Here is a 27617-nt window from a genome sequence, read left to right on the forward strand (position 1 = left end):
TTCAAAGACATCACACATGATACCAAGTCACACACATTCCGATCAAGCACCGGACTTCTCTCTTCTACTCAGTTTACCCAGCCAGCACTGACCCTCATGGAGAAAGCTATCATTGAAGACATGAAAGACAAGGGGCTGTTGGCAGACCACTGTAGCTTCGCTGGTCATTCTCTGGGAGAATACTCTGCATTGGCAGCAATTGCAGAAATCATGCCTATTGAGAGTTTGGTATCAGTGGTTTTCTACCGCGGTTTGACGATGCAGATGGCTGTTGAGCGCGACGAGCAAGGAAGGTCGAACTTCTCCATGTGCGCCGTCGACCCGAGTCGGCTGTCGAAGTGTATGTCCCTTTACTGCCTTTCGCGACTGGTTACTGACTACGTCTAGCTTTCAACGAAGCACGCCTGCAGTACTTGGTATCGCTCATTGCTAAAGAGACAGGCTGGTTGCTTGAAATTGTAAACTACAATGTCGCCAACTCTCAATACGTCTGCGCGGGTGATGTTAGTCAACCAATTTCACTCCTGAAGAAACTCCTACTAATACATTCTAGCTTCGAGCCCTCGACACCCTCTCCTCATTGATCGGCGAACTCAAGCGCCGTCAATCTGACTTCCAGGCTATTCTCCAGAATACTCAACCCGAAGAGGAGATTCGTGCCAGCGTAGTCGATACACTCCACCAATGCGCCAACGCCGCCAAAGCAAAGCCCCAACCTATCCAGCTTGAGCGGGGAGTGGCTACCGTGCCACTCCGAGGAATCGACGTGCCCTTCCACTCATCCTTCCTTAGCCCAGGCATTACAGCCTTCCGTGCATGTCTCTACAAGTACATTGACAAGGATACGCTGGATGCGGACCGCCTGGTGGGCAAGTATATCCCGAACCTGACGGCGCGGCCATTTGAAGTCAGCGAAGGATACTTCCGGCAGGTGTTCCGGTTGACAAAGTCACCGATCATTGCGAAGGTCTTGGCAGAGGTACGTTGTCTATCTTGAATCTCTAGGCTTTTATGTGCTGATTTGGTTGTTTACAGTGGCGAGAGTATATGGATGGTGAGCGTGGGTTGGAAAAGGTCACTCAGTCTTCGGAGGTTGTCGTTGCATAGCTGCATCAGACTTACATAGGGTTTTGGCGTTGTTGATACCAGAATGTCTTTCATGATAAGCAAGTCTATGATTATATATGACATTATGTCCTTTTTTCTACAATCCGTGATCTGTCAGGAGAATTATCAGAATGAAACTAAGTCTAAACGGTGCCATGCTATAAGGTATTTCTCTCAATTCCTGCAACTATCTGGCTACACCAATGAAGATCACGGGGTACATTGAACAGTCCATTAACACTCAGCTTTTTCACAAATTTGAATTATGTTCACGAAGCATATGCTCATTTCTCCTTAAGTTGGCTATCTCTATATCCCTCGAGATCTAAGAATATCCCACTCATGTTCTGCAAAGCCCATACTACTTTTGACAAAGACCAAGCTACCCACGTCTATCAGTCACATCAACCGCGCCTCAAAATACCCCAATCGCCTTCCCGTCCCCCCTAAACATCGCATGCAATCCATCCAACGCAAGAAATGACTTTGCAACTTCCAAACCCCTCTTCCTCTCCTCCTCGACCTGCTCCCACGACCAGAACCCCTCCTTCATCTTGACCCCTTTCTCCGGCAACAATCCAGCCCGCGAGAGCACTGTCTCCGGACTCACTGATATTCTCCCGTTCTTGAAAACATACCTCGTGACAGCAGAAGCCAAAATACACTTCTCATCCTTTACACCCGTCGCGCTGCCCCCAAACACTACCTCCCCTTTGTCTTTCTTCCCGCCGGTCTTGACAAAATGACTAACGAAATACACCCATTTCTCATCCCAACTTAACAATCTCGTATGGATCTCATACGCTTGGTATGGTTTTATCTCTCTCTTAAAGACACATGCTGTGGATCCGAGTGCGATGTTCAGCTCTCCGCCGGAGAACCCCAGCGCGAGCTGGTCTTTGAATAAACTGGAGATCAAGTGCACGCGGTTGATGTCTAGGTCGGTGAAGTAGGTTGCGTTGGACTTGTGCATATTGTAGTCAATTTCGAGTAGCGGGGTGGAGGATGTCGTAATGACCGGGTAGAAGAGGGATTGGGGGCCATGGGTGGTTATGACCACTTGACGGGCACGGTTGAGGATGATGTGTTCTTTGAGGCAGTTGAGGAGGCGGACCTGTGTGTTTGATTCTTTGTTTAGTATGTCGAGATGGGTTGTGTGAGTAATTGGGTTAGGAGATGTCCGAAGTGAGGTTAGGGGAAAGGGGAACTAACGTGCCAGACGAAAGGGAGACCCTTCAGGTTCAGGATGATGTAGGCCCCTCCTGCGAAGAGCAGGGTGTTTTGCCAGGTTACTGAGTTGAGGAGGGCTGCTGTGTCCATTTTGCCTTGAGAATGGCAGTGGTGTCAATGTGCGCTGGAAAGGATGAATGGCTTTGGTCGTATGATGAACGATAGGTGAAAGAGAGTGCAGTGTCAGAAACTAGGGTAGGAATTCTGTTGCTCAATGACTGTGGGAACCACTGTTAGCACGGTGCCTCCTATTGTTACACTCGGTCCTCGGGTGTTGCTTGACCCATTCCCTGTAGAGGAAAGCCTCGCTAGCTCTTGCTGATACGATGGTCCAGGTGCAGCTTCAGCTCCCTGCACCTGCAGGCCGGATCCTTCGGCGTTTTGCTTTCTTAGGTGGGTAATACAACGGACATTATTGTATCGAAATACATTACATGCATACATGCTCTGTGTAATACATTACATACCGGTATTACAAACATACCAAACATACATACGCCAAACCTCCAAGGATGCATACAGCACCATTTGGACACCCGCACTCATCTCATATATACGCAGCATACGATATATATCATTCGCTGTTAATGCCCACGTGGGACCAAGCCTCCCGACACGCTGCGGCAGGATGCGCAGATCCACCTATGGAGTCGCATGGCCTGCCATGTGCCAGGAACCATCGTGGTGGAGATGGAAGACCATTTTTCCCCGAGATGGTGTCCGTGATATGGTTCATTTACCATCTTTTTCTTAGTTCCTAGCTGACCGATGAATCATTTGGGACCCTGATGGCGAGGGGCGTTACACATGGTGGCTTTACTGGTGTATAGACACGGCTTGGGCGGGGGGCCATGCTCAGGGGGGATTATCGGTGTTCGGGTGTTGTAAAAACAATGGAGGGTGCCTTGTCAATAGCTTAGGAGCTTAGTGATATTTTGGTGGATTTGCGTGTGCATAGTGCCTAGACATTCTGGTCGGCTCCCATTATCGGCGTTGGTCTCGAATGTCGGCTGTTGATTATGCAATGCTGAGTTCGCATGGTATCATTCTGAATGGGCGGTGACTGTGTCGTAGGGTATTGCCATCCTTGACTCATATGGGCATATGATGTGGCTCATGTATAACACTTATCCTATTGACCAGGAGACTTCAACTTGTAACTACGATTCAATAATACCCATCGTAGTACTACCAAGTACGTCGTAGAAGTTACTCTCACTAGGAGAGTATCAAAATATATATCCGAACAACATGCGATAGTAGTCACTCATGGTGGATATCCAATTCCACGTGAGTGAGCGTCAGAATTACAGAAAGAAAATATATAGTTTATTCATGAGATGCATTTAACATAAGACACATCGTAATCTTGGCATTGTCGATGTTGGGGTCGCAATGGTGGTGAGGACATCTGGGTAGGCAAATCTCGGATATTGGGTGAAGAATGTGTCCCTTCATTAAGCTATAGTAAGACCGTTCATATATCAACTGGGTCCCATAGCTCAGTTGGTTAGAGCGTAACGCTAATAACGTTAAAGTCGAGGGTTCGAGCCCCTCTGGGACCATCTTTTTTCCTGTCCGCCGGGACCGGCAATTTATTTTTCGTGGCCCACCAACCTAACAAACAACAGACTTTAGATGTTGTGAGCACGAAAGAAAGCCCCTGCGTTTGTTTCATTTTTGTTTCTCTTTCGTCAATAGGTCAAATAGCACGAACGAGGAACACCACTTATGCCTCGTAGGCCTGGGACGGTCAATCACTTATCCATATTACATGAATGAGGATGACAGGCAAGACAGCGTGAAGACCCACCGCGGTTAGACAAAAACAAAAGAAAGTCCTTGGAGCACAATTAGGTAGCGAAGTGTATGTAGCTTACCTTCCCTTCCATATCGACTTAACAAACAATATGGGCAATTGCGTCTAAATATCGCGCATACAGAATAGTGTGCAGTCAAATCCACACAAGCAGGAACGATTCAGATTTATCACAAACAGGTTTTCCAAGAATAAGCCAAGAATAATTTTTTCTATAAGCAATGGTTATCAGCAGAACATTAGACTATCTGCCACAAGGAGTGGCCTAAAACAATCATATATGAAGGGTGAATCAGAATCGTCCCCTAACGATCCAGAAGAAGGGCGCCGCAGTTAGAAGTCCCTCCACCTTGTATCGTCGGAGGTACCAAGCAACCCGTCTTCTGCGCAATCTTCAAGATCTCCTCCACCACCACCCGAGCATCCTTCATTTTGATGGGCACCCGATGGTTTCCCTCCCACTCTATCAAAGAAGCTGTCTCACGATTACAATATCTCTCCAGAAGTTCCCGATGATGTTCCAACCCGGGATCCTGCAGCCCGTGTATATGTATGGTGGGAAGAGATAGAACCGCCGAAGACACCGAAGCCATAGCATCCAAATCAAGAGGAATCATCGGGCCTCTCCCCGCAAGCAAGACAGCGAACCGGAAGTTGACTCCACCATACACCCCAACCATCCCAGATCCCCCATTCTGTTCCTGAAAGAGCAGGCTAGCAGCCAGCCTTGCGCCCTGACTGAAACCAAGCACTGCAACCCACTCCCCATCTGCGCCTGATCGGTCATCCTCTTCTATTGCATGGCGGAGGGAGTTGAGGATTTTCTTTGCAAGGTTGGTGGGTGAGATCGAGGGGTTCGGCGGCATTGGGATCCAGCTCTTGAAGTCACCGAAGTATCGATAGACCGAGACGACATCCGGGCCTGGCTGCGAGGGGAAAGGCGCTTCGGCGAAGCAGAGCCGGAAGTGAGGGCTTAGTAGTGTGCTCAGGACTCGGCATTGGGCGCGGAAAATGCGGGCGTTGGTGCCGCCTCCGTGGAGGCAGAGTATGCGTGGTAAGCGGAGTGTTGTGTCGCCTGGTAGTTTGGCGGGCATACTGTGTACTAGGCTATGATTTATCGAGAGTGAAAAGTTAAAGAGGTGATGGATTTGGTGGTGAGGGGAGTTATGAACCCGAGGAATGGAGGCTCATGCTACAAAAGCAGGACAGGTTTCTACATACAAAAGACACATGGGTTCCACCTGCTAGGTTAGACAGAGGAACAATCGATTTGCCAGACGTATTAGATTGATCGCCAGTGAGATCTTGCTTATCTTCTAGATACGAGATGAAGATCGCGTTAATAGCTCTTGGTTGGTGATCCGCTACTCTGCCACGCGGAGTTTCAAAAAGCCCTTATTCGGAGTTTTGGCTACTGCCTCTTACCCAATGTACTCCACCATGGAAGTCCACTCCGAATCTTGATTGAGAGCCTCCATATCGGCATCAGTCAGACAGGTCAGCGAGTCACAATCTCCCTGAGGGTTCTGTGGAAAGAAGTATAGCAGACTGGGAAACGGAATGCCAGGGAAATTAGGTCGCCGAATGAAGTCCGGTCGCCCCAGCTTCCCAAACACCGGAAACAGATCTACGCGTAGTACCGACGACGACCCCACATCTGTGTCTGGGTTGAAGCGCCCGCCATATGCAATCGTGGACTTGTCAGGCTCCTGCGCGATGAATGTCGCAAAGCTTCGCACGTGGTAAGCGGTATTCGCCCGGTTCAATTCCCGGCGCATGTGACGCGCAATCTCACCGAGCGGCAGATCAACCAGCTCTCGGAATGTGAGCCAAGTGGTGACATTGTGAACTAGATCTCCCATGTATTCGGCAGGGATCCCTAGGACCTTGCGGCCGTCCATGGCCCGGGAGAATCGGGACCGCGCGTCCGGGGTGTTCCGTCGACGGTGTCGCACCGTTATGTACTTCTTCCAACAGAAAGCACTGACAGCATCGTCAGTCGTGATGTAGGGCACCTCTGGGTCTGGGGTCATGGTTTGACTGGCGAGGTCCTTCAGCTCGGCCAGCTTTGCTGCGGTGAAGCGCAGGAAATGCCATCGGGCGGGATCAGGGCGTACCACTGGCTGTGCGTCTGTGATCGGGGGTCGAATGTGGTGGGAATGATCTAGCATGGGTTCGTCCGGGGTCAATAGCGGGATGATGTTGCGTCGATCGCGATTGACCTGTTCCAGGAGAGATTCGGAGAATTGTTCACCCCGCATAGCCATGGCGACCAGGCGGGCGAAGCCGAAAAGACCGCCTGCATCGGTCATGTTATGTTGGGTGACAAAGTCGAGAAAGACTCCCCCGTCGACAAAGCTGGCCTGGAGGCGGATCACCCGGAATGGGTCCTCCTCCGAGTCCTCGAAGCGCTGAGGAAAGGCATTTGTCGGGGCTAGCAGACGCGAGTCCAGCATCGAATTGGGTGCCTTTAGACGTTGGATCTCCTTGTAAGGAGGGAAGGCGTGGGTGACATCGCGCACCACGATGAGAGGATCCGGAGGCGGACAGGGAACAACAATGTATCGCCCTGAATTGTCTGGGCCTTTGCCGACGTTGACGACTTTGCCGGCCATCCAGGGTACATGAGCCCGGATCTGGCGCACTGCAGCTTCTAGATCGGCGATTATGGTGTCTCGTGACAACCCCTCGGGCATGGCAAAAGGAAGCATGATGTGACTGTAGACTTGCAGCATCGGCAGCTGGCCGAGGATATCCTCATACCGACCGAGGTCTTCATACTCTGGTCGGAAACCGTTCGTTGCCATGGCTTTTACTGATGAGCTCGGCTGCTCGGTGGAAGGGCTTGAGCCGGAGGGAAGTACATTTAGATATAGACATTGATGCTTGATTTCATGTATTTGTATGATATTATACTATAGCCCTACTAGTTATTGTTTTTACTGCCGGACATTCAATTCGATGAAGAATGAGTGAGCATCAGATCGGGCACACCCGGAGTTTCTCGTGCGGACTTGTTATGCTCTTGGGTATCCGCGCGTATGCGGAGATCTCTGCCAGCTCATCCTTCTGGACTAATCAGCCACGATGTTTTGTCCGAGCCGAAGGTGGACGTTTCCCCACCTTGAACACAGCTCTCTACTTCAACACCCTGGGTAGTTGAGCCTGCGCTGTAAGAGTAAGAAAAAAAACAAAGATTCGAGAGCTTACGATGGGGTCCCTTGCAAAAAAGGTTCTGCTTACAGGTCAGTGCAATCCATTGTTACCAGATACCCGCAGCTGATGAACTAATGTTTGTTGGGTAATGTAGGCGGCACAGGCTTCATTGCCTCGCACATTTTGACCGAGCTACTGGACGCCGGGTAAGCAATGCTCGCGCGAGACAGCAGATTCTTCTAACAGGTTTTCAGGTATCAGGTCGTAGTGACCGTCCGCACCCACGATAAGGGCCGCCAGCTTCTTGAATCGTTGTCGAACACCGGCGACAAGGCGGCATCGTACGTGGTGGTGGAGGATATCGCCAAAGATGGGGCGTATGACGAGGTAAACCTCACACCTATGCAGGCTTTATCAGATGTCCAGAGTGCTGACTGACTGTGAAAAACCAGGCCATCCAATCCATCTCAGATTTGGACCTGGTAGTTCATACCGCCTCGCCGTATCATTTCAACTACACAGATCCTAAAACAGACTTCCTTGACCCAGCGATCAAAGGCACAGCCGGACTGCTCGCCTCCATCAAGGCTTACGCGCCGACAGTCAAGCGCGTAGTTTTAACTTCCTCATCCGCTACGATTGTCACTCCCCCCAACCACCCGGAGGTTTACGATGAGACCAGCTACGGGTCGGTGACCTGGGAAGAGGCCATGGTGCCGCAAGTTACATATCGCGCCAGTAAGGTATGAGCTACTTCCATCACTGCACTACAACAGAACCTCCATTGACACACGCAACCCGGAAGATATTCGCCGAGCGCGCCGCCTTCGACTTCATCGAGAAAGACAAGCCAAACTTCGACCTTGTCACAATCAACCCCCCGCTAGTATTCGGACCAAAGCCGCGGCACGTTACTGATCTCAAAACACTAAATACCTCGAACCACATTATCCGTGACACGATGCTCGGGAAGTGGAAAGACGGGGGCGCACCTATCGCCATACCTTTCACCTGGGTGGATGTGCGTGATGTTGCCTTCGCTCACCGTCAAGCGTTGGAGCTGCCCGAAGTCAGCGGCCAGCGCTTTTTCACCGTGGCGGGCCATTTCTCGAACAAGCGAATTGCGGAGGCTATCCGAGCCACGCACCCGGAGCTGGCCGACAGGCTGCCTCCTAGTGATGTGCCCGACGATTTGCCAGAGGGTATTTATGGATTTGATAATAGCAAGTCTCGTAAGGTGCTGGGGATGACTTTCCGCGACTTGAACACTTGCGTGGGAGATGCAGTGACCTCAATGCTAGAACAGGCATGAGTGTAGCTATCTCAGATAAGTCTTCGATGACATACAGGCCACCAAATGTTAGAGAAGCATGATAAGGATAGCTTAGGCAAGATTGTGAAAGATGGTTCTCGATGCAAGGAGATGATGTGATCCTAGGAAGACATAGCCGCGTAGCAGGCAAGATATTAGATTAAGAGACTGTCTACTGTAGATGCTCATAATTCAACTGCCCATTCATCTACAACTTCTCATCTCTTTTGTCCTCCAACAACCGCTTCAGAATCTTCCCACTCGCATTCCGCGGAATCGCATCGACAAACCGCACTCCACCATCCAATCTTTTATACTTCGCCAACCGCAGCGCCACAAACTCCTTTACCTCCTCCTCCTGTAGTGACTGATCCTGTCTCACCACATACGCCCTCGGATACTCCGTCTTCGCCTCAGCATCGTACACCCCCACAACCGCGACATCCCGAATGCGCGGATGATTCCGCAGCACGCCCTCCACCTCTGCCGGCGCAACTTGGAAGCCTCGCACCTTGATAATGTCCTTTTTCCGATCAAGCAGATACCACTTTCTTGTCTTGCCGTCGCAGTACCCGAGGTCGCCTGTTCTATAGAACCCGTCTTTATCGAAGGCGCTCTCATTGGCGGAAGGGAGATTGAAGTATCCACGCACGACGGTAGGTCCCCGTAGACAGACTTCACCCGTAGTGTCCGGGGCAGTGATATCGTCCCCGTCCGTGTTGATTATCTTCGCTTCCATACCCGGAAGTAACCGCCCTACACTCCCTGTGTCGTCGGATTCAGGGTATGGTATCATGGTCGCTATACAGGAGGACTCTGTCATGCCCCAGACTTGGGTGAAGGTTGCGTCGGGGGCGAGGAGAGATTGAAAGCGCGCCTGGGTTGTTTTGTCTAGTGGGGCGGCGCCGCAGCGGACGATTTTGAGGGATTGTAGTGAGTTGGAGTATTTCGGGGTTGTGCAGTGGGAGAGGATGGCAAGAATAATTGGCGGGACGGCTGTGCATTCGGTGATGTTGTGTTTAGCGACGGTGGTTAGAAAGAGGTCTGGCTCGAAGCGGCGAAGCACATAGGATGGGTCGCCAAGACGGAGGGCGCTGAAGTGTGCAGATGGGGCTGCGGCGGCGTGGAAGAAGGGGAGAGAGAGGATCCGACTTGTCTACAGGACGTCAGCTAGATGTGGGGCACTACCTGGGCATGCAGTTCTGACCTCAAACGGGACGGGGTGTGCATCGTACACCAGCGTATGTTGCGCAATAATATTGTAGTGGGTAAAGTCTACTGGTTTAGGGAGACCAGTAGTGCCAGAACTGAAGAGTCTCGCTACTACGGTCGTTTTAGCATGGTTGGGATCATCGAGACGGCGCCAGTCAGCCTCGCCATGGTTCAGCAGGGCGGTCCAATGAGCGAGTCCCGTCGTCGCTATAACCTGCGACTCGCGCGTTGTGAAAGCCCAGATGCGGTCTTTCGGAATGCCGTTGCCCTCAGCGGCGGGGATCATGCGATCTAGCATCTCTGGATCACTGATCACGAATTTGGCCTGCGCTACTCGGAGGTGATAGTCGAGTTCGTGGGATGTATAGCCCGGATTGGTGCCCATGTATATTCCGCCAGCTGCGATGATGCCTAGCACAAGGATGCTGTAATAGATCTGGTCGATATGTAAGCGGAGATACGTAGGAAAAACAAATTATCTTGGGTTGGGGTGCATACATCATTGAAAGAATGAAGGCACACGCAATCGCCGTCCTTCAGACCGGCTGCTCGCAAACCAGCGGCCAACTGGCGCACCAGAGTGCGGGCTTGTCGCCACGAGATGGAACGGCTCGTATTGGAGGCATCGATATAGACCTGAGGTGTTTTGTTGCTTAAGTGTCCAGCTCTCAATTGGTTGTGGATGATTGACTCACTGGCTTTTCGATCTCATATCGTGCCTGGTCGAATATCCAGGAAATAATATCCTGGACTGGGATGTCAATGCTGCCCTCGCCTTGGAAAAACATGATTAAAATATGAGAAGCGGGGAAAATAACGAAGAAAGGATCTGTGTCATGTAGTACGAGAGGGGTAGACTTGGAAGGGCTCTTGGCTGGGCCTATAAGCCCTAGTCACGGTCATGTGAATTAGTCCGAGGCTTGAGCATTGAGAGGCGCGGCTAGCAGTGAATGCCGATCCCTCTTAGGTTCAAAGTCCGATCGTAAACTCCGAGTGAAGATCGCCCCGCCTCTACGCAGCACAACCTGAGTAGAGGAGCCTCACAAAAAATTATGCCTCGTTATTGGACAAGGATGGATCGACTGTATATACAAGCAGTGACACTACAGCTCCAAGGACTCCTCCAATAACGGAACAGGGTTACTCCAGCTGAATCGCTCTTCAGGATCCCATTTTTGCTTCAGCCGAGTGAGATTTTCCAGCTTTTCAGCGGTATACCACACATCTGGCCCCTCATCGCCATGAGCGTAGTTAACATAGACGGCCAGATTGTCGAATCCACTGGACTGCTGAAAGTGCCGGCGAGACTGTTTCAGGAAGGCGTTGACCGGGTCTTCAAGGTAGGGGTCGGTATACCAGCCCTCAAGATTGCTGCATGTTAAGAGTTAGTGTCTGCAAAAATTTTGGTGACTGAGGAGCTCCTTACATATGCATCTTGATCTGTCGGTGGGGATAGGCCGTATCGGAGTCCCGCGTGGACAGGGCTCCTTGCGTGGAATAGCGTTGCACAAGGAAGCGGCCATCGTAGGTGGGATTCTGGTGATAGAACTGCAGTAGTTGCTCCATGTACGACTCCCAGGCAGGTATGTCGGTGTGGTTCAGTCCGATGCTGTATATATTGACCGATTGGTTCTTAGCGCAGGCCCCTCCTTCCTGGGCTGCTAGGCCGAAGAAGGTGGTGTCGAGCAGGGCATTCCAGGGCACAGTCACACTGCGGGACATGATTGGGGTGAGACTGGTGAAGGGGCTCAGTAGCTCCAGCGCCTGTTCCTCAGGACCGTAGTATATAGCGTTGACCAGCACAAGTGGCTTTTGAAATAATCAGTACCCACAAGAAAATTCAGCTGATGGATGCTTACCTGGTCGATCGTCCGGTTATAGGCCACGGCCAGGGTCAATGCCAGCTCAGGCGGAAGCGTCTCATCGAACGCGCTCAGTGCCTGCCAAATGGAAGCGTGCTCAGACGCCGCGAAAATGAAGTCTACATTAGTGACAAGGCCCCCATGGGTGGCTTGGTGTGTGCGATAGGTAGCCGAGGTGACGACTCCAAAGTTGGACCCGGCACCACGCAGGCCCCAGAAAAGCTCTGGGTACTGTGTCTCAGAAACATCGATAAGATCTCCAATCGGGGTGACTAGGCGAACGGACTCGAGCGAATCTAGCAGTAACCCATGCAGCCCCTGCAGACTCCCGATACCGCCTCCCAGGGTCATGCCCACAACTCCTACGCAAGGAGCTGACGGTGTCACTATTTCCCGTTGTGCTGAGTACAGAGGATCGATGATGTCCGAGAACACCGTCGCTCCGCCCACAGTCAGTCGCTCAGCGTCCACATCGAGATGAACATCCTTGAACTGTTGCATGTCGATGGCAATACCGTGGCGGAACCGCTCAAAGGTAACTGTGGCTCCGTGGCCAGCACCGACTACCAGGAAATTGATGGCATGCTCTCGTGAGATTTTGATCTAAACTCCACTGCATTATCAGTTCATGTCGCACAGGCTTGGCGAGGCATACCGACAATATGTTGGATGTCATGCTCGGTTGCGGGTATAATGGCACCGAGATAGTGGGGTGCCCCATGCACAGTCCAACGTTGTGTGGTGACATGCGTGTAGTTGGCATCAGATGCTAAGACAATTTTTGCATTAGGTGATAGGCTGGGGCCATACAATCCCTGGAGGTCAAGTGTAGTCTGGGAGGCCCAGAGCCATGATAGAAGCCAAGACAGGAGGCCTGACAGCTGCATGGCGTAAAAGATTCTGGATTGATATGACCTAGCGCAAGTTAGAGCCAAGAGTTCTTAGTTATAATACTGTCCAATTCTATCAAAGAAAACTACGGGTCTCCTGCGTATCTGATCATCAGTGCGATAAGCACGATGACAAAAACCCCGAGGGGAAACTCCGGTAGTTGGAAGGGCACTAATTCAACCCCGAATCCTGACCATCACAGCTTTCTTATACTATGATGACTAGTAGCTGCTGATACAACAAACAAAAAAAGATATCTGAAGTGTCTTCGCCCATGTCCTTGCCGCATACACCAAGTCATCAGAGCAAAACCTCTAACCAGGCGGTAGCCTCTATATCCACTCTCAACGTCTACAGATAGGCAATAAATCACACTCCAATATCTAAATCAAGTGATTGCATCAAATAAATGCTCCCGTCATCTTGGCAGTAAGCACTAAAATCTTATGTCTGAGTAACGGCCATCCTGCACCCCACCTCAAAACAATGAAGAGATAGATAGACCCCTTCCAATCGACTCACACCTCACCAACTCACAATCTACCATCATGAGTACAGACTCGATCGAAGTTGCCATTATAGGCGCTGGGATCACGGGAATCACCTTGGCCTTGGGCCTCCTGTCTCGCGGCATTCCCGTCCGCGTCTACGAGCGAGCCCGCGACTTTCACGAGATTGGAGCCGGCATCGGCTTCACCCCCAACGCCGAATGGGCGATGAAAGTCGTCGACCCGCGCATTCAAGCTGCCTTCAAACGCGTCGCTACCCCCAATGCCTCCGACTGGTTCCAGTGGGTGGACGGATTCAACGAGTCCGGTACCGACCCGCGCGAGACCGAGGAACAGCTACTCTTCAAGATCTACCTCGGCGAGCGTGGATTTGAGGGCTGCCACCGTGCCGACTTCCTAGGTGAGCTGGCACGTCTACTACCGGAAGGTGTGGTGACATTCCAGAAGGCGCTGGATACCGTGGAGCCTGCAGCAGATAATAGCCTCGGCCAGCTTCTTCGATTCCAAGATGGCACGACAGCTACCGCCCACGCGGTGATCGGCTGCGATGGCATTCGGTCGCGCGTTCGCCAGATCCTCCTAGGTGAAGACCATCCGGCAGCATCAGCCCATTACAGTCATAAATATGCAGCACGTGGCCTTATTCCCATGGACCGCGCCCGGGAGGCGCTGGGCGAAGATAAAGTGGCGACACGCTTCATGCATCTCGGTCCGGATGCCCATGCCCTGACCTTCCCTGTTAGCCATGGGTCATTGTTGAACGTCGTCGCCTTCGTCACGGACCCTAACCCCTGGCCATATGCTGATCGCTGGACAGCACAGGGGCCCAAGGAAGACGTGACGGCTGCCTTTTCCCGCTTTGGTCCGACCATGCGCACCATAATTGATCTCTTGCCTGATCCTATTGATCAATGGGCCGTTTTTGATACATACGACCATCCCCCAAATACGTATTCCCGGGGAGCTGTCTGTATAGCAGGGGATGCTGCTCATGCTGCGGCTCCGCATCACGGTGCAGGTGCAGGTTGTGGTGTGGAAGACGCGGCTGTGCTGTGCGCTGTGCTTGATATGGCTGCGAAAAGGGTTGACACCGCAAAAGATGGTACTGAGGGGAAAGCCGCTCTTATCACGACCGCATTCGAGACCTATGATGCGGTTCGTCGCGAGCGTGCGCAGTGGCTGGTGGAAAGTAGTCGCGTTATCGGTAATCTGTATGAGTGGCAGGATAAGGAGGTAGGGTCGGATGCTTCCAGGTGCCACGATGAGGTGTATTGGCGCTCTCATCGCATTTGGGACTATGATATTGATGCGATGATGAGAGAGACAGCTGAGGTGTTTGAGGCGCGGGTGGCTGGAGTGGCGAAGAATTAGAATGCCTGACTACTTACTACAATATGAGGTCTGTAGTGCTAGGAATAATCCTTCGTGTATGTAAATTTTATCGCACCGCCTATCGCTAAACTCATGGGGAACGTGTCTATGTATCTGCAGGTGACTCCCATCCCTTGCACCATATAGTTCTTATTTCCTGGCTACCCTCTTGAGAATGTCGGCTCAGGCTTCGACTAGCAAGCGCTGTCCTCTTGGAGCCATGATCAAATACTGTTCCTGAGCCAGATCCTCATCCCGCATGCCGTTCTGACGCGACATGTGAACCTCTGGAAACCGGCGTAGGAATAGAGTCGTCGTAAGTCGGATTTCCATGAGCGCAAGACTATTGCCGATGCACACTAATAACGGTAGCAATTAGTGATATTTACCCCATGATATTGCGATTAGGCTGTGGAAGTCAATCTTACTCCTCGAGGCGCCACCAAAGGGCATGTAAGCGTCTTTCATATCCTGGGTCGGAGATTCCCAGCGACTGGGGTCGAATCTACATTCAATTAGCAACACAGACAGCGTCGAAAGATATGGGTACTTGGTGTTGGGTTCGTACTTCTCCGGGTTTGGAAAGATGGCCTCATTTCGATGTAATGTATACGCTTGAGTCGAAACCGTAGTTCCACCAGGCAGGTAATATCCAGCGAGCGTAGCCCCGCCAGCAGGCACCACACGAGGCAAAGCAGACGAGACAACAGCGTATTTACGTAGAGTTTCTGTGATGACCTGATTGAGGTACGGCAGATGTCGAAGCTCATCGTGGCGGAAATTCTCCGGCAAAGTACGGATTTCTGCAAGCAGCTTCTGCCGGACCTCATTATCGCTACAGATCGCATAGATGAGATATAATAACGTGACCGCAGTTGTATGGCTTCCCGCGGTAATATATGATCCAGCCAGGTACGTCAGCTGGAAGTCGTCAAACTTGCCTGTCTTAAACAGTTTAGTGAATAAGGTAGGCTTCGGACTCTCTGGCTGTTCCTGGATATGCTGTCTATATTGCTGAATAGACTGCCTCGCCCATTTACCAAGAAGCCCTATTGCTTGAATGGCATGCTTGAAAGGATGAACGGGCATGAATCGTCCCAGTACGAAGACAAAGGGGAAGGTCGTCCGCCAGGCGTGCATGATACCCACTTTGTCCAGGTAGTCCATGACCCATGCGGTTTCCTGTCAAGGCGTGTCAACATGCATAGTCAAGTCTCTAATACCAAAGTCCGCCACTCACCTTGGGACGCGCCAGCAGGCCAATGGGTTCGCCAAAGCTCAATTCGCTCACGACGTCGGTCGCCATATACGTCCACCATTTGTAGAGGTCTGATACCCCCTGTGACTGCAAATCGGAGGCAATCCGATCAATGGTAGCATGCACATGGTTGGTGACCATGGGCTCAACTTTGCCCAAGCTGGTATCAGACAATGGCCCGGCTAGTAATCGCCGCCATTCAGAGTACTGAGCGGGCTCGATGAGGGTGAGCAAGCTAGTCACCCCTGGTGGTGTCAAAGACTTGTACCACTCGGACTTGAGATATCCGCCGCGCACGCGATGGATCTCACGGACTGCTGGCAGATCACAGATGTCGACTTCTGTAGGAGTCACGCGGACAATAGGGCCTACCGCCAGGAGCGCCTCATAACATTAGCTATAAGCTTAGTAATGATGATAGACGGGTATCGCTCACCGTATTTACGGTGTAGATAGTCGACATACTCAACCTTTGTCCCCGCAAACCAGTAGTACTGCTCGATCAACGAACTCCACTTCGAAATTTGAGGACCAGGGATATGTGATAGAGGATTTGTTACTGTGCGGTACACGATTGTCTATAGGGGCTGAGTCAGCTCTGCTTATTGTGGTTTTTGAGATGAGGGTTACCTACTGTGAGACTGAGAGCTAAGACACAGCCAGCCAGAGGCAAGAAAATGCCCGGTAGGTGGGCAAGGCTTTCCATGTCGCAGTAACCTACAGCTATGAATATCTTCTCAAACATAGGTGTCAAGAAACAGGAGACTGAATTTTAAGAGCCGTGGCTATCTGCCTGTCTGGCAGCCGTAGAACTGAAGGGGCGTTGATATGGTGTTTTGCAGCTTTGATGACTGACAGTAGAAATTCCATACAACGACGGAATGATGGATTAGAGATAGAAAAGACTCGCAAAATCCTTTCATTGGCCACGAAATTGCAAAGATAATCAGCAAAGGCAGCTGCGGGAGAAACTCCATTGTTATAAGTCCGAGCGATGCGGGGTCAGAAAATCCCCTAGCCACATACTCGGACTTCGGTGGATCACAGAATTTCCACCCCTGGAAGAGGAAGCATACGATTTGTGCAAGCTGATGAGTACTATCAAGGCTTTCTCGTAAGAGCTATCTTAAGGAAACGTGAAGAGTCCTGCCCGGGCGAAACTCCGGCTCAGCAGGATGGCTCACGTCAGCGAGATAATGCCTGCAGAGAATAACAAAAAGTCCGAGGGCCTACCAAGTGTTTCTGCTGCAGCATTCTTTACGTGGCAGTGAATTGTTCTGGAACTATAGTTGTTTTGATATTGCATCACAAGTCATGCATTTATCTGGCCATCACAGCATCGGAAAAGCGCCGGTAGGGATTGATTAATTGCTTGATTACCAGTTCTTCGACCTTGCAATTATTCCTTAGATCTCGGCTTGCCCTTCAGCCTTATCCGCCATGGTCACAACGACAAGGGCTACTAACCCGACAAATACCCTTCTTCTATTCGGCCCGCAAGCCCTTTCCTTCTCCACCGCGACGTTTGCCGACATACATGCACGAGTAGTGCAAACCTCGGAGAATGCTTGGATTAAGCAGACCATCACCAGCCTACCAGGGCTGTGGGATGCCCTTGTGAAGGAATTTCCACAGTATGGAGCGCTGGAAGGCAAGCAGTTGCTGCGGGATCTCGATAGGTGGTTCGAGACGGGGACGATGGAGCATGCTGAACCCCATCTTCCTAACATCCTTCTCAGCCCTATGGTGGTCATAACTCAGTTGACGGAATATGTGGACTACTTGAAGACGATGCCGCATGCAGCAGATCAGCAAACAGAAACCGTTGGATTTTGTACCGGCCTTTTGACTGCTCTTGCCGCATCACTCGCCTCTGACATCAAGGGTATCCGCCAGTACGGCGCCATTGCGATCAAGCTGGCGATGATTATTGGAGCGGTGGTAGATGTGCAGGATATCACAAGCCCAAATGGCCCTTCGAAATCATTAGCTGTGGCTTGGGATTCGGCTGAAACTCAGGACCGACTGAACCAGATTATTGACCAGTCTCCAGAGGTGAGTGGACACAGCAAGACACAATGAACAAAGACAATCTAATTTTAATCTACACATAAAGGTGTATATATCGGTAGAATACGACTACAACCGAGCGACAATAACAACAGCAGCCAGAAGCATCTCTTCCTTGCAACAGCGGTTACGCAATGCCGGCCTCATTGCCAGCGAGATTGGATTGCGCGGTCGCTTCCACTGTGCATGCTACAAGAACGATATTGAGGCCTTAAGTAAATTCTGCGATTCTGTACCCAGCCTGTGTCTGCCAGATGCCGCTGTGCTGGTTCTGCCGACACGTTCCAATGATGCCGGGTCTTTCATTCTCAGCGGGAAGCTCCATCATTGCGCACTTCGATCCATTCTCCTGGATACATCCCACTGGTATCAGACTCTAGAGGTAATCCGACAATCATGCTTAAAATCGCCTTCCTCGATGGTAGTTTCTTTTGGACCCGAGCGATGCATTCCACCGTCTATATTGAAAGGCCTTAGCTCGATAGTTACCACAGCGGCTGAATATCAACCATCATACTTGCACAGGGATCCAGAGCTTTGCAATCCGAATGAGATTGCTGTGATCGGCATGTCCTGCAAGGTGGCTGGTGCCGACGATGTGGATGAGTTCTGGGACCTTCTATGCAAGGCCGAGTCTCAGCATCAAGAGGTTCCCAAGGAGCGATTTGGATTCGAAAGTGCCTTTCGCGAGGTCGACCCCACGCGGAAGTGGTATGGTAACTTCATCAACGAACATGACTGCTTCGACCACAAATTCTTTAAGAAGAGCGCCCGCGAGATTGCCGCAACCGATCCGCAGCAGAGGCAGATGCTGCAAGTTGCATATCAGGCAGTGGAGCAGTCGGGGTACTTTACGACGCCCAAGTCAGACAAGGACCGAAAGATCGGGTGTTACATTGGGGTGTGTGCAGCGGATTATGAGTACAATGTGGCATGCCATCCTCCGAATGCTTTCATGGCCACGGGCAACCTGAAGAGTTTTGTGGCAGGCAAGATCAGCCACTGGTTTGGCTGGACTGGACCAGGACTCTGCATCGACACGGCATGCTCATCATCCTTGGTGGCTGTTCATCAGGCGTGTCAAGCTATCTTGACCGGCGACTGCACCGCAGCATTAGCTGGCGGTGCCAACATCATCACCCACCCGTTGTGGTACCAGAACCTGGCTGCTGCCTCCTTCCTCAGCCCGACAGGTCAATGTAAACCGTTCGATGCCAGCGCGGATGGTTATTGCAGAGGCGAGGGCTTCGCCGCCGTATTCCTCAAGAAGATGTCGGCCGCCATCGCCGATGGAGACATGATCATCGGCAGTATTAAAGCCACTGCAGTCAACCAGAATCAGAACTGCACCCCAGTCTTCGTACCCAATGCGCCTACACTATCGGATCTCTTCCGTGACGTGTTGGACCGATCCCAGCTGACAGCTAACCAGATCACGGTAGTGGAGGCCCATGGCACGGGAACCCAGGTCGGCGATCCAGCCGAGTACCAAAGCATTCGGAATGTGTTGGGCGGTCCGTCACGGTCAACACCACTTCTTTTCGGATCCGTAAAGGGCCTGGTCGGTCATACGGAGTGTACATCCGGAGCTGTCTCGCTGGTGAAAACACTCCTGATGCAGCAGCATGAGGCAATCCCACCTCAGCCTAGCTTTGACAGATTGAATCCGGAAATCCCTGTGTCCGAGTCGGACAATATGCAGATTGCCACCAGGTTTTCACCTTGGACTGCAGAATACCGTGCTGCTCTCATCAACAACTACGGGGCCTGTGGATCTAATGCGTCAATGGTCGTAGCCCAGGCGCCAAGAACGGAGCAGAGGCGGAGTGCTACAAGACGGACCTCCGTTGTCCTCGACTACCCATTCCGTCTCTGTGGATCCGATGATCGGGCCTTGCGAGCCTACAGTGAGCGATTACTGCGCTTCATAGCTAGCGGCATAAAGGACGGAATCTCCGTGGCAGATCTCGCTTTCAACGTTTGTCGGCAGTCCAACCCTACTTTGGATCGATCATTGGCGTTTGCCTGTCGTACAACACAGGAGGTGGAGGAAAAGCTGAGGGCTTTCGTCGCCGGGAACCAAGGACTCATCGCAACCAGTCGGTCGAAGACACCTCGCGAGGTCATCTTGTGTTTCGGAGGCCAGATCTCTAATTATGTCGGCCTGGATCGAGAAGTCTACGATAATGTTGCTCTACTCCGGAAGCACCTCGCCATCTGTGACGCTGCATGTCGCGATCTCGGGGTTGACAGTATCTTTCCCGGCATCTTCCAAAAATCACCAATTTCCGACCCGGTGAAGCTTCAAACGATTCTCTTCTCCACCCAATACTCCTCGGCGAAAGCGTGGATGGATTCCGGGGTCCGCCCTGTTGCTGCGGTGGGCCATAGCTTCGGTGAGCTAACCGCACTTTGCGCCACGGGTATACTGAGCCTTGCCGACGCGATGAAGATGATTGTTGGCCGCGCCACCGTTATTCGTGATTTCTGGGGAGAAGACAAGGGATCCATGATTGCAGTTGAGGCAGACGAAAATAGGGTCCAGCGGCTGCTTGCTGAAGCAGCCAAACAGTGCGAGCTGATTCACGCAAGAGCACCTACCATTGCATGCGTCAACGGACCGACCAGTTACACATTAGCGGGACCGGTTAAAAGCATTGACATCGTCACGGAAGTTATAAGTAAACTATCTGACTCTGGACCCTCAATCCGCTCGAAGCGATTAAAGGTAACCAACGCATTCCATTCCACCCTCGTCGAGCCTCTGATGGAGGAGCTCGAGAAGGTCGGACAGCATTTGACGTTCAACACACCAACCATGCAACTTGAACGAGCTATTAAGCACTACTCGGATGCTACGCTTACAAGCGACTATGTTTACGACCATATGCGCAACCCGGTCTATTTCAACCAGGCAGTTCAGCGGCTGGCTCAGCAGTACCCAGATAGCGTGTGGCTGGAGGCCGGGTCCAACTCCACCATCACTTCGATGGCTAGCCGAGCCCTAGGATCTCCCAGGTCCCTTCACTTCCAAGCCGTGAACATCACCTCGGACGATTCGTGGTCCATGCTGATTACGAGTACACTGAGTCTTTGGAAACAAGGCATATCCACTAACTTCTGGGCCTACCATGCGGAGCAGACATACGAGTACAATCCTGTTTTGCTCCCTCCGTACCAGTTCGAGCCATCCAGACATTGGATGGAGCTCAAGGTCCCAAGCTCCATGAACAATGGGAAGGTCCAATGTGGCGCACGGGATGAAGAAGGGCCTCCTAAAACGCTATGGAGCTTAATCGAGGCAAGCGATAAAGTGGCCCGTTTCCAGATCAATACGGCGGCTCCGAAGTATGTGGAGCTCGTCTCCGGTCATGTCATCGCCAACACGGCGCCTATTTGTCCTGCAACTGTGGAAGTTGACATTGTGGTGGAAGCATTGCGTAGTCTGCGTCCGGATTTCATGGACTCTAATCTACAGCCACAGGTGCTGGCGGTCACGAATCAATCGCCCATCTGTATCGATCCGAATCGCTCCGTGTGGTTGGAATGCCAAGCAATGGACTCCAACTCAGTATGGGAGTGGAGGATTGTCAGTGACAGCTTGCAAGAGCCCGGAACATCCTCCTCAGCTCACGTGCTCGGAAAGTTGGCTTTCCTTTCAGGGCAAGATGAGGTGAAACAACAAGAAAGTGAGTTCATGCGGTTGGAGCGATTGATCGGGCATCAACGGTGTGTGGACCTGCTCAACACTACCGAGGCAGACGATATCATTCAAGGTCGTAACATATACACGACCTTCGCTGGTGTTGTTGATTACGGAGAGCAGTATCGCGGACTGAAGAAGATTGTTGGCAAAGGTCTTGAGTCTGCCGGGCGCGTACAGAAGAAACCATCGGAAGAGTCATGGCTAGACGCACACCTCGGAGATTGCTTCAGTCAGGTTGGCGGCATCTGGGTTAACTGCATGACGGACCACAATCCAGATGACATGTTCATTGCGACCGGGTTTGAGAAGTGGGTACGTTCCCCTGCGCTGCGCCATGGCCAGCCAAGATCTGAGATATGGGATGTTCTGGCTTGCCATCACCGGTCGTCGGAACAGACCTATTTGACGGACATCTTCATATTCGACGCTGAACAAGGTGCTCTGACGGAAGTCATTTTGGGCATCAACTACCACAAAGTTGCAAAGGCCTCGATGAGTAAGATTCTCTCGCGTCTTTCTGGAACCGAGGCAGCCCCTTCGTCAAGCACACGTGCCCACCCAACATCATCTTCGTCCCCCCGACTGCCCGGGCCATCCGTGCCAGAGGATAAGAGTCAGAATGAGACACAACCTGCAGGCACAAATGCCGTCGCAAAGAAGAAGTCAGAGAAGTCGGCCCAACAGAACGTGCTCGAGAAGACGCGAGCCCTACTGGCCGAAATATCGGGGCTAGAGCCTAGTGAGATCGAAGCTGAGACTGGTCTGGCCGACATCGGGATCGATTCGTTGATGGGTATGGAGCTGGCACGAGATCTTGAGGCGCTCTTTAAATGCCCCTTACTCGGTGATGAGCTGGCGAATGTGACCACCTTTCAGGGTCTGGTTGAGTACGTGCAATCTGCAGTCGGGGTGCCAACCAACGGCGACGAACCCGACAACACTAATGCGGACGAAGTCTCCGAAGAAGACAACCTCGCCCCAAGTCCCTCGAGCAGCAGCTCTTCCACCAATCTCACGGAAGACAGCTCACTCGACCAAGCAGAGACTACAACTAATATTTCTTCCTACCCTGGTCAGACAAAAACAGAAAAGCCTGCCATGCCGCCCGCTTCATCCAAGACTCTAGAGCTCTCCCCCTCTTGGGTCCTGGAAGCCTTCGAGGAGTCGAAGCGGCTCACCGATCACTTCATCGAACAGTATCGGTGTGCTAACTACGTCGATACCACCTTGCCCAAGCAAACCCAGTTGTGTGTTGCCCTGACCGTGGAAGCCTTTGAGCAACTGGGATGTCCCATACGCACTGCCGTCGCCGGCCAGAAGCTCGAGCGAATCATCCACATTCCGAAGCATGCGCAATTGGCACAGTATCTATACCGACTACTAAGCGCTGACGCACGGCTCATAGATCTGACCGAAGACGGTCGCATCACCCGCACGCACATGGCTCTTCCTAAGCCAAGTGATCAGATCCTCCAGGACCTCCTCCGGCTATATCCCGACCACGAATGGGCCAACCGTCTCGCCGCTTTCACGGGCGCTCGACTCGCAGAAGTGCTGAAGGGAGAGACAGATGGCCTGGGATTGATCTTTGGCACCGACGAAGGTCGCGAACTCGTAGCGGGCCTATATGGAGACTCTCTGCTGAACAAGCTTTCATACCGACAGATGGAGGACATTATTACACGACTGGCCTCTAGGATTCCCAGAGACAGCGGTCCACTGAAGATTCTTGAAATGGGAGCAGGCACCGGAGGTACCACGAAGGGAATGGCTCCTCTATTAGCTCGACTAGGAATTCCCGTGGAGTATACCTTCACCGACCTGTCCGGATCGTTTGTTGCCGCAGCCCGGAAGAAGTACCAGAAGGAATATCCGTTCATGAAATTCCAGGTGCACGATATCGAAAAGCCCCCCAGCGATCAGCTCCGACACTCGCAGCACATTGTGATCGCCAGTAACGCCATCCACGCAACACACAGCTTGACTGACTCCTCCCGCCATGTTCGCGAATTTCTGAAGACCGACGGCTTCCTCATGATCGTGGAGATGACCCAGCCGGTTCACTGGGTGGACATTATCTTCGGATTGTTTGATGGCTGGTGGCTCTTCGCCGACGGTCGGGATCATGCGATTGCCTCCGCAGGCTGGTGGGAGAAGGTCTTTCAGTCAGTGGGATATGGCCAAGTAGACTGGACAGATGGCCATCGCCCAGAGGTGCAGATTCAACGCGTGATAATCGCCTTTGCCTCAGGGCCTCGCTATGGCCGGCAGCCTCTCCCGCCGGCACCTCCCCCGAATCTCGTTCCAGGAAGCCATGCTAGTCGACAGGCCGCGGTAAATGAGTATCTCGATAAGTATACGAAAGGGTTCACACTGCCCGCTCAAACCTCTAACCCAGACATCTCCAACTCAACCAGTTATTGGGAGAAGCAATGTGTGCTAATCACCGGCGCGACCGGCAGCCTGGGGGTGCATCTCGTGGCCGCCGTAGCAGCATTGGACGACGTCCAAACCGTGATATGCCTAAACCGGCGCAGCCCAATGGACCCAGACCTTCGCCAACAACAGGCATTCGAACGACGCGGTATCCTCCTCGAAGCCGCCAGCATGTCCAAGATCCGCGTCCTACAAACCGACAGCAGCAAGCCGCAACTAGGACTCACCGATGAAGTCTACAGCAGCCTCGTAACATCCACAACGCACATCATCCACAACGCATGGCCCATGACCGGTAAACGACCCCTATCGGGCCTGGAACAACAATTCCAAGTCATGCGAAACCTCCTCGATCTAGCAGCACAATGCTCCTCTACTCGACCAGCCAACGTCCCGCGGATCGTCTTCCAATTCATCTCTAGCATCGCAACAGTGGGATATTACCCTCTATGGAGTGGACAGACCCTGGTGCCCGAGACCTGCATGGGGATCGAGTCCGTACTGGCCAACGGCTACGGCGAAGCCAAGTACGTCTGCGAGCAGATGCTCGACCGCACTCTGCATCAATATCCCGACCGGTTCCGCGCTATGGCTGTCCGACTGGGTCAGATTGCGGGATCCCGAACAAGCGGGTACTGGAACCCGATGGAGCACCTGTCCTTCTTGTTCAAATCGGCGCAGACATTGCAAGTGTTCCCAGACTTCACAGGTGATTTGTGCTGGACGCCCGTTAATGACGTCGCTGCTACGCTGAGTGACCTTCTACTTCTATCTCCGCACTCAAGTAGTATGACCGACCAACCAATATACCACATCGATAATCCAGTCCGACAATCCTGGAGCGAGATGGTGCCGGTGTTGATCGATGCGCTCGGCATCCCGGCTCAAAATGTTTTTCCATTTGCGGACTGGGTCTGTCGGGTGAGGGCATTCCCCGGTCAAGTGGAATGGGATAACCCTGCTGCATTGTTGATTGATTTTTTGGATGATCATTTCTTGCGCATGTCGTGTGGAGGGCTGTTGTTGGATACGAAGCGAGCGTGTGAGCATTCGCCAACTTTGGCGGCTGTTGGGCCGGTCACTGCCGAGTTAGCGAGGAAGTATATTCAGTCATGGAAGGAGATGGGATTTTTGAATCCTTGAGTCTAATATTTGGTTGATTTGTTTGGTAGTTGCTAGATAATTTGGACAATGAACTGTTACTTAGTGATTGTGGACTATCACGTAGAGTCTAGATTACGTAGGCTAGAGAGAACGATAATCTGCAGAAGTCGCTGTTGGGATAGTTGAATTGGCGCTCCTGATGGCTGATGATATGTATTCCATTTCTTTGGCTTTAGTATCCAAATTGATTAGATAGGACTACACGAGGGTAACTTGCTAGTCTTGTGTACCACAAGCATGGCAATATATATACTACCAATCTGCCTAGGCTTGAATGCTGCTGAGTCGCTGCCTAATATACTACCATCACAACAGACTAGGAGAACCAGACACTATAAATAGAAACCATAGTCAAATATCTAAAGAGTTACAAGCATGTACAACTGGCATCTTATCATCTAATCTAGTGAGCAAAGGACGGAAACGCGCGTACGACCATGACGGCCTCCCGGGCTGCCCCGAGCTTCGAGACCAGGATCACGACCGGCGGATATCCTGAGCTGCTGCTTCCTGTCGAGCCAATCGATTCACGGTCTTCAAATATTTCAAGGCGTCCTGCACCTCCCCTAATAGCTTTGGGGTATCATTACGGGCAACAGGGTGCTGCAATACCTCTGCACATAGACCTAGTAGAATAGGAGTGAAGGGATGCACCTTGAAGCAGCTGAAATGGCGTAGATTACGTGCTAGAGCGACGGTCTCGCGGACCGCGTGGAGCGCGCATGCCTCGTAGTCGGGTAGGAGGCTGACTGTTTCGGGCTCCCAGGGCGTGGACTGGAGGATGTCATACAGGGAGAGGACACCGGCTTGCCCGATCATCTTGGCAAACAGGAGCATAGGGTCGCTGGATTCCGCGGCTGTGGGAAGCGGGAAGCACAGCTGCAGGTGGGCTGTGAGCGTCGTGTCGATCCACTGATGGCGAGTCCAGATATCCTGAAGCGGATTTCCTCGGAGGAGCTCAGCCATAGATAGATGGCGGTGTGACAGAGTGCGGCCACTGATAGTGGCTAGCAGGATACATTTAGCAAAGGAGGATAGGGGACTGGTAATATCCGTACCCGCGAGTGCTTCGGCCAAAAAACCCATTGAAATAGGGTGACCACATTGGAATTCACTCTCGGGCATGGGGAGTCGGGTCAGCGCTTGCTCCGTCAGGGTGAGAGAGCCCTTATGGCGTAAATTTAGGGAACAGTCCATTATGTAGGCCATCCACACGGTGCGTCGTTTCTCCTCGGCCACCACCCAGTTGGAATCTGGGTCTAGGTCTAGGTCGAGCAGCGGGAGAGGCGAAGCGTCTATCTCCGGCAGGCGCAGCAGCTGCACTAGTCGGAATACACGACCGGCACTCATCCAGCCGCGAGAATATGAGACCTGCATAAACTCGTAAATGGCGATGAGGATCCACGCTTGCACCTGCTCGAAATCCGGGGCTGTCAACAAAGTGTCGTCCGACTCGAGGGACTCCAGTGTGTGGCGCGTGGTCCGATACAGTGCTACGCGTACCTCGGGCAACTGGCTACTCACGCCAGCGGCCAGCGTGCGAATAGCCTGCTGCAGCCCCCGTCGGTTTGCCGATTGCTGAGGTTCCCGTGCCCAGGAAAAGTATCGATGGCGTTGCAATATGGGGACCATCGGCTGAACGCGCTCGAAAAACACCTGGTCCCTGAGCCGGTGAGTCTGGATGACTTCAATCTCGCAATGGAAGGGAAGGTGAAACATACAGGTCTTCCAGAATGTTTTCGGATACTTCCTCAGGGGGGTCCGGGGACAGGGAAGCTGGCGAAGAGGCGGACAGCGCTTTATCCAGCAGCTCATCGTCCGAGATGGGATCAACGAGCATGCCATCGCGCTGCTCCAGAAGACACCGCTCGAGGGTGGCTGTTCCCAGGAGACATAATCAGCAACAAGCTCAATCCTCAGGAAGGAAATTCAAGGCCCTACCGATGCGGCCCTTCAAGGCCTTTAGATGACCCTTCTTTGGACCACGCGCGGGGCGTGCAAGGTTGGTGACACAATAAACACCAGCATCAACGCAGTTCTGACACTGCGGCTGGCGGTCGCACCGTAGCTTCCGGCGACGGCATTCCTCACAGGCCGAACCAGGGCCCTGGCGCGAGGTCTTGTGGTTTGTAGTGTTGTTTTTGGTGGTTGTGGTTCGGGAGTCTGACATGATCAGTCACCGTCACAGTTACGATCACAATCACGATCCATCAAGCGCGATAGGCTGACTTCTTCAGGGAAAGAAGGACCCTTATCTTGACATCCAGCGTACTTAACCAACTCAAGCTGCTGCCTCATGGCCACAAAAGGCTCGCCGATCCAGTGTGCAGGAGGCCAATGGCATGCCAAACACGGCACGTCCCACACCAAGCGCCACCAAATCGTCGTTTATCTCCCCCTCATCATGAGTCTCTCATGGCTGACCGATAAATTTCACAGCCCGCAAGAAGGATTGAAGGATTGAAGGATGAAAGGCCATACCACATCCACTTGCGGCTTCCAAAAGGGCGGCGT

At 52.2% G+C, this 27617-nt stretch overlaps 12 protein-coding genes and 1 non-coding gene across 13 annotated transcripts; 5 read left to right on the forward strand and 8 right to left on the reverse strand.

Moving 5' to 3' along the window:
- On the forward strand, positions 1–1107 carry An09g01750 (uncharacterized protein; the record flags this gene model as incomplete). The annotated part of the gene is made up of 4 exons (XM_001393453.3): positions 1–340; positions 388–503; positions 554–979; positions 1036–1107. Coding segments are annotated over 4 exons (954 nt in total), but the record flags the coding sequence as incomplete, so codon positions are not given.
- A 446-nt stretch (positions 1108–1553) lies between these two features.
- On the reverse strand, positions 1554–2427 carry An09g01760 (uncharacterized protein; the record flags this gene model as incomplete). Its single annotated transcript, XM_059749617.1, has 3 exons — positions 1554–1716; positions 1746–2221; positions 2320–2427. The coding sequence occupies 3 exons, from the start codon at positions 2425–2427 to the stop codon at positions 1554–1556; spliced, it is 747 nt and encodes a 248-aa protein (XP_059601294.1).
- A 93-nt stretch (positions 2428–2520) lies between these two features.
- An09g01770 (hypothetical protein) lies at positions 2521–3190 on the reverse strand (the record flags this gene model as incomplete). The annotated part of the gene is made up of 3 exons (XM_059749618.1): positions 2521–2688; positions 2842–2979; positions 3104–3190. 3 exons carry the CDS (start codon positions 3188–3190, stop codon positions 2521–2523), a joined length of 393 nt encoding a protein of 130 aa, XP_059601295.1.
- Positions 3191–3828: 638 nt separating this feature from the next.
- tRNA-Ile (AAT) lies at positions 3829–3902 on the forward strand. Its single transcript has one exon. It is a non-coding gene; the product is annotated as a tRNA-Ile (tRNA).
- Positions 3903–4461: 559 nt separating this feature from the next.
- Positions 4462–5250, reverse strand: An09g01790 (uncharacterized protein; the record flags this gene model as incomplete). The annotated part of the gene is made up of 1 exon (XM_001393457.1): positions 4462–5250. One exon carries the CDS (start codon positions 5248–5250, stop codon positions 4462–4464), a length of 789 nt encoding a protein of 262 aa, XP_001393494.1.
- Positions 5251–5577: 327 nt separating this feature from the next.
- Positions 5578–6963, reverse strand: An09g01800 (uncharacterized protein; the record flags this gene model as incomplete). The annotated part of the gene is made up of 1 exon (XM_001393458.1): positions 5578–6963. One exon carries the CDS (start codon positions 6961–6963, stop codon positions 5578–5580), a length of 1386 nt encoding a protein of 461 aa, XP_001393495.1.
- Positions 6964–7367: 404 nt separating this feature from the next.
- Positions 7368–8624, forward strand: An09g01810 (uncharacterized protein; the record flags this gene model as incomplete). Its single annotated transcript, XM_059749619.1, has 5 exons — positions 7368–7401; positions 7467–7518; positions 7567–7699; positions 7765–8050; positions 8089–8624. The coding sequence occupies 5 exons, from the start codon at positions 7368–7370 to the stop codon at positions 8622–8624; spliced, it is 1041 nt and encodes a 346-aa protein (XP_059601296.1).
- Positions 8625–8832: 208 nt separating this feature from the next.
- On the reverse strand, positions 8833–10624 carry An09g01820 (uncharacterized protein; the record flags this gene model as incomplete). Its single annotated transcript, XM_001393460.1, has 4 exons — positions 8833–9780; positions 9832–10272; positions 10335–10472; positions 10532–10624. 4 exons carry the CDS (start codon positions 10622–10624, stop codon positions 8833–8835), a joined length of 1620 nt encoding a protein of 539 aa, XP_001393497.1.
- Positions 10625–10939: 315 nt separating this feature from the next.
- On the reverse strand, positions 10940–12585 carry An09g01830 (uncharacterized protein; the record flags this gene model as incomplete). Its single annotated transcript, XM_059749620.1, has 4 exons — positions 10940–11207; positions 11263–11645; positions 11696–12261; positions 12354–12585. 4 exons carry the CDS (start codon positions 12583–12585, stop codon positions 10940–10942), a joined length of 1449 nt encoding a protein of 482 aa, XP_059601297.1.
- A 552-nt stretch (positions 12586–13137) lies between these two features.
- Positions 13138–14469, forward strand: An09g01840 (uncharacterized protein; the record flags this gene model as incomplete). Its single annotated transcript, XM_001393462.3, has 1 exon — positions 13138–14469. The coding sequence occupies one exon, from the start codon at positions 13138–13140 to the stop codon at positions 14467–14469; it is 1332 nt and encodes a 443-aa protein (XP_001393499.3).
- A 183-nt stretch (positions 14470–14652) lies between these two features.
- An09g01850 (uncharacterized protein) lies at positions 14653–16433 on the reverse strand (the record flags this gene model as incomplete). The annotated part of the gene is made up of 6 exons (XM_001393463.1): positions 14653–14828; positions 14898–14974; positions 15038–15651; positions 15710–16095; positions 16164–16305; positions 16362–16433. 6 exons carry the CDS (start codon positions 16431–16433, stop codon positions 14653–14655), a joined length of 1467 nt encoding a protein of 488 aa, XP_001393500.1.
- A 734-nt stretch (positions 16434–17167) lies between these two features.
- An09g01860 (uncharacterized protein) lies at positions 17168–25082 on the forward strand (the record flags this gene model as incomplete). Its single annotated transcript, XM_059749621.1, has 2 exons — positions 17168–17782; positions 17844–25082. 2 exons carry the CDS (start codon positions 17168–17170, stop codon positions 25080–25082), a joined length of 7854 nt encoding a protein of 2617 aa, XP_059601298.1.
- A 498-nt stretch (positions 25083–25580) lies between these two features.
- Positions 25581–27273, reverse strand: An09g01870 (uncharacterized protein; the record flags this gene model as incomplete). Its single annotated transcript, XM_001393465.1, has 3 exons — positions 25581–26766; positions 26825–26981; positions 27045–27273. The coding sequence occupies 3 exons, from the start codon at positions 27271–27273 to the stop codon at positions 25581–25583; spliced, it is 1572 nt and encodes a 523-aa protein (XP_001393502.1).
- Positions 27274–27617: the final 344 nt, after the last annotated feature.

This window comes from Aspergillus niger (assembly GCF_000002855.4).
Source record: "Aspergillus niger supercontig An09".
Classification (NCBI taxonomy): domain Eukaryota; kingdom Fungi; phylum Ascomycota; class Eurotiomycetes; order Eurotiales; family Aspergillaceae; genus Aspergillus; species Aspergillus niger.